General features: G+C 34.6%; 1 protein-coding gene and 1 long non-coding RNA gene across 2 annotated transcripts; both read right to left on the reverse strand.

Moving 5' to 3' along the window:
* Positions 1-213: 213 nt before the first annotated feature.
* On the reverse strand, positions 214-1,571 carry LOC110867831 (protein RSI-1). Its single transcript, XM_022116881.2, has 3 exons — positions 1,416-1,571; positions 1,273-1,297; positions 214-635 (listed from the first exon to the last, which is right to left on the reverse strand). The coding sequence occupies exons 1-3, from the start codon at positions 1,497-1,499 to the stop codon at positions 454-456; spliced, it is 291 nt and encodes a 96-aa protein (XP_021972573.1). The 5' UTR covers positions 1,500-1,571; the 3' UTR covers positions 214-453.
* Positions 1,572-2,988: 1,417 nt separating this feature from the next.
* On the reverse strand, positions 2,989-3,450 carry LOC110866219. Its single transcript, XR_002551234.2, has 3 exons — positions 3,382-3,450; positions 3,202-3,290; positions 2,989-3,082 (listed from the first exon to the last, which is right to left on the reverse strand). It is a non-coding gene; the product is annotated as an uncharacterized LOC110866219 (long non-coding RNA).
* Positions 3,451-5,206: the final 1,756 nt, after the last annotated feature.

Genomic DNA, 5,206 nt, shown 5'->3' on the forward strand with positions numbered 1-5,206 from the left:
TTAAAGATGTTAATGGTGGTCAACATTTCTACAGCACCATCTTTGGTCAACGAGTCACTTCATTGACCACCTGATTGCTTGATACGTATCATGTTTTGGTTTGCATACTTTCGATTCCGCCGCAACGCGCAGGTCCCCCACTAGTAACATAAGACATAGAAGCTGTGATATCCCCAAGCAAAATGCTCATGTTTAATTCATAAATGGACAAACTTTAAATTAATAAAATCACTTAAACATTAACTTACTTTGAAAAACATAAATGTTCGAATACAGAAATGACAAAAACATATTAATAACAACAAATCTTGGATAACACTTTGACTAAAATGCCCCTTGGTTATCCGTACACTTTCAGTTTATTCAAATTCAAAGAAAAACAACACACAAACTGTTTCTTTCACAATTAGACCCTTGAACTTATAAAAATGTCAGTTAAACCCCTCCGATCTTTCAAGGACACTTGGGTCTGCCTTCTTTAGTCTTCCAGTTGTTGTAGCAGGCACACTTCTGTTTGTTGCCGTAAACACCTGGTGGCACACACCTGCATGTGGCACAACACTTTTGGCAGAAGAACATGCATGGCTTCTTGTGTGATGTTGCGGAGCATCTGTATATGCATCTGGGCTTACACTCTGTAAATCAAAACACACCATTATTATAATCAAAAGCGTAAACTTTGTACATAACCAAATTAACCTACTTAACCAACCAAATTTACAGAATCAAACAAGTACATGATATCGAAAGAGGCTTGTAGTCAAGCGGTATCAAGTTAGGTTCTAGTTAGATGGTGGACTTTAGTGTAGATTTAGCAGCATGTCTATTAATGGTATTAATGGTGTGTGAGTTAGCCGTTGAAAAAATAAAAATTAACCCATGGTTTGGTTAAGCCATAACTAGGTATAAAGAAGCCGAGATCTCTATTTCTAAGTACGAGCTCGACTAAGTTATTATTTATTAATTATGTTTTTTGTATTCTATAATTTATTTTTTATATATATATAATATATATATGTATATATATAAAATTACACTTATATACATAACCTAATATATTTGTATTTAAATTTACATATAATTTATATATATAATAACAGTTATTATATAAATATACATTTAACGTATTACATAAATAAAAGTTTGTTTAGTTTCGCGAGCCTGTAAATCGATATGTGAAGCCATAACCGGTTAATCGAAAATTATGGTTTAGTTTTGCTTTTGATGCATGCCATAAAGCGAATTAAACCGAGTACCGAAGATATGCCATACCTCTAAGAGGAAGCCTGTTCTTAGCCTGTAATAAAAAACATAACAAAATCAGTAACATATTTCAATTCAAAATTACAACACTAACAATGCAGATGATCCGACGATCAAAACCAAACAAATTCAATTCAGTTTACTAATGTTACCTCAGCTACATCCGCTAACGCGATCAAAACAACCAACAACAGAACCGCAAACAGCGCTGTGTACGCTCGTCGTCCGCCTGCCATTCTCTCACTCAGCACCAAATTCAAGATCAAAGGAAACTGTTGTATAGAGAGAATGGATTGTGAAGAAATAGTTGAAGTGAGGATGGGTATTTATAGGGTGCATGAGATATTTTTTTTCTTGGTGGTTTGAGCTCAGATTTACACACAGTAGATCGTTTTTGTGTGTGAGAGAGAGCGGTGGTGGTGGTGCCGGAGGTTAAGGCGTGAAATGGGGTTGCAACCACCAAAATAATCCGTTGTCTAGATCGTGAAACCCGATGGAAATTTAATTCGTCGGTTGAAACGCCGGGTTTCATGTAAAGTAAAAAATATTTGTTTCCATTCGATCATAAGGGCTAATTATTATATGTCTACATTTTGTTTTTTTTTTTTTTTTTTTTTTGTATACGATAATTTTAGTAAATAAGTAAATGTTTTTAAAATAAAATAAATGATTATAATCAGAGTCTAAAATACATTCTAAATTAGGGTTATTATATAGACCTTTTTTTTATCAATGTCTAATATGAAACATTCTTTCATCGATTTTGACTGCTTTTAAGTATCAATTGATACAATTTTATATAACAAAAAGTAGAGTTACTCACACATCACTACTACAAAATGGTTTTAAGACGGTGTTTTCAACACTGTCTTAAAGTACACTGGTTTAAAAACAAGTCTTATTAGACGGTGTTCAATTTTAACACCGGCTTAAATTTGATGAACACCGTCTTTTAATATCAAAACATTTCAAATATTAATAAAAAAAATATTATTTAACACCGTCTTATAAACATTTACTGAAAAAAAAACATTAACAATAAAAAAGGTTTTCCAGAAATACATCAAGCTTAAGCTTACCAACGGAACATTTTCAAATCAAACCAAAACAATACACATTCAAATCGGAAATAAACCCATAGACATCCAATTCGGAAATAAACCCGTCAAATTACAAACATTTGTTGAATGCATAATAAACTACGTTAAATTGTATAAATAAACTACATAAGCTAATCTAACGAGATACCTAACTCTCTAAAAAACTTCGACACCAACGTCATCAACAAAACATCTATTTTATTATCCGTAGTCTCTCTCGTGTCGTGCCACATCTAAAATAAAAGTAGATAGAAAGAGTTATTACAAATCACTACAAGAAAAATACCTTATAGGGACGACATTTTTTCAGCTTATAGAGAGGACATGTTGTCTCGAATTGCGACTAGTGCAACCTGAATTCTTGGACGAGTTCTGACGGAGACATTTTGTCGATTTCAGCCCCATAGGGACCTTCACCCCTATAATCATCAATCAATAAAAAAATATATCCAGTCTCAGAAATTACCAATCCAAAACATTTAAATAACAAATTACAAACAAACGGCAGGTAAACGGACAACAAACTGTGCCGCAACCTCCATTTTGAATTGCAAAACCGATCCTACTAAAGATGAACCGAAAGAAAAAGATGAATTATTATAATGAGAACATTAATTATTAGTTTATCACAATACCTCATTGTTGTATTTTCCATTATAGCCCCCAAAAGCAACCAAAAAGTGATCGTCGTCTATGAATGCTGATGACACAGAGAGCCCCTTGTTTCATTAAAAAAGAAAACTATAAACATCAGTATCACAATTTATAAAAGAATACATTAAATGACAAAGAAAACCTTTACATCTTTTAATAGTTCACTCTTTTAAATAATGGTTACCTCGCTGGCAAGTGGGTGTCTTCCCTTTACATTCGTCAAAACCGAGATAACAAGCTTGTGCATATCCATCACCAATGTCTCTGAAGCACCTGCAACAGGTTGTATAAACAGAACTTAGTATCATATTCATAATGGGCAAGGTGTCTAGCTTATTTGATGTATTCGTATTTACATTAGTACCGTTTTTATTATCACCACCACCAGCCAGAAACCACTTTTCATCGATAGAGACCCCGGCATGACCTGCCCTGGGAGTTGGAGGAGTCTGTCTATTAAAGCAGAAGATATCAATGCATGCAATTAGGTTTGTAAGCCTAATATGTGTTGGAATAGAATTTGCACTTGCAGCAGAAATACTTGTGGGTTTAGAATCCATGATTATCAAAGAGATATACAGGAATATTATTGGAATTCAAGATCGAATGAAATTGAATCTTGGTGCCAGACATAACTGTCGGCAATGTATATATATATGTTTTGTTGGTGGCGGTTGAAATTTGGAGGGAAACCAACCGTTTAAAAACGGTGACAACCCTTGCCACATAACCGTTCACTTATTACACTTCGTTACACATATTAAGTATAAATCATACATAGAATTCGAATATTATACATAATCATAACTTATTAAGTTTATAATGCTAACAATCACTCCCCATAAACTTAATTCCTTTTCGCGAGTGTTTCAGCACACTATCATTTGCTTTGTTTACTGCTTTTTCAGCCCTCCGAAAATCAAACCTCTTCCTTTGCTTTAACCTCTTTAACCCATACCAATCATTCCCAGCAAAGAATGCGAAATGTTCGTCTGTTTCTCCTTCCTGTTCGGCGGCAGGCTGTTCACTTGTTCCGCCTTCCATCTCCATGCTTCTGGTTCTTCTCTTTTCACCGACATCTTCACAGACTTCCTTTTCGGCTGTAGCTTCTTGAGTACACTTGATTTTATAGTAATAAACCAGTACGTCTAAATACATGGCGTACATGAGCCTCATTAGTTCTGCATCATTATAATCAAGACCCATATCTTTTGCTATCACCGCCCACATGTGATTATCTGTCACTCGTCGATGACCTCCCTCTCTTTTGACCGCTAAGTACAGATCCAACAGGCTGACTTTCCTGTTATTCTCGGCATAGGCTGGTAATGGTCTTGAGTTGATTTCCAGTTTAACCTTTAAGAACCAATCGACCATATCTTCGAACTTCTTTTCTATGAAAAACTTATACTTTCCTACATATCCATCATCTTCCAACATATCCATAAGGGCTTTACAGTCTTGGAATTTGTTGAATGACATTGCTTGCAATATCATTACGTTCCAGTCCGGTTCCTCCGATGATATGTTTAAACTTTCGAAATATGAATTCAAGTAATCATTCTTGAATTTCTCATATTCGGTTTCAGATGTTAGCATCTCTTCTTTTTCTTTGTTACCAACATCATCTTCTCGAGAGTAACATGTGATATCATTTCTTTTATCGATTGTTGGAATACAAAAAGTTGGATATATCTTACATTTCTCACCCATAAATTTCACCGTATAACCTTGTGTTATTAATTGATCAAAACTCAGGACGTTCCGATCAATGTCTGGTGTATAAAATACACTCTGAATTCTTAGTTTTTCTGATCCGGAAATCATTTTAACAACACCAATTCCTTGAATGTAATAAAAGTTACATTCCCCGGTGTTTGTTTCAACATCATACAGTTTTTTGATTCGTTTAAACATGTTTATGTTTCCAGAATAGTGTCGTTTAAATGATTTACTAACATACCAGATATTCGACCAGTAACTTCCGTCTGTACCGACCACCATGAACTCTGAACACCGATCATATTGATCATTATCATCAACCCCCTTCTGTGATTGTGATCCCGTGTTTATCGCTAAACGAATGAGTTGAGAGGCTTCATCTTCTTCTTTCCTCTTACACTCTGCAATCTGATGTCCTAACTGATCACAGTAATAACACTTCCTTTGAAATCTTCGTCTTTCTTTCT

Source organism: Helianthus annuus, chromosome 7 (assembly GCF_002127325.2).
Source record: "Helianthus annuus cultivar XRQ/B chromosome 7, HanXRQr2.0-SUNRISE, whole genome shotgun sequence".
Taxonomy (NCBI): Eukaryota; Viridiplantae; Streptophyta; class Magnoliopsida; order Asterales; family Asteraceae; genus Helianthus; species Helianthus annuus.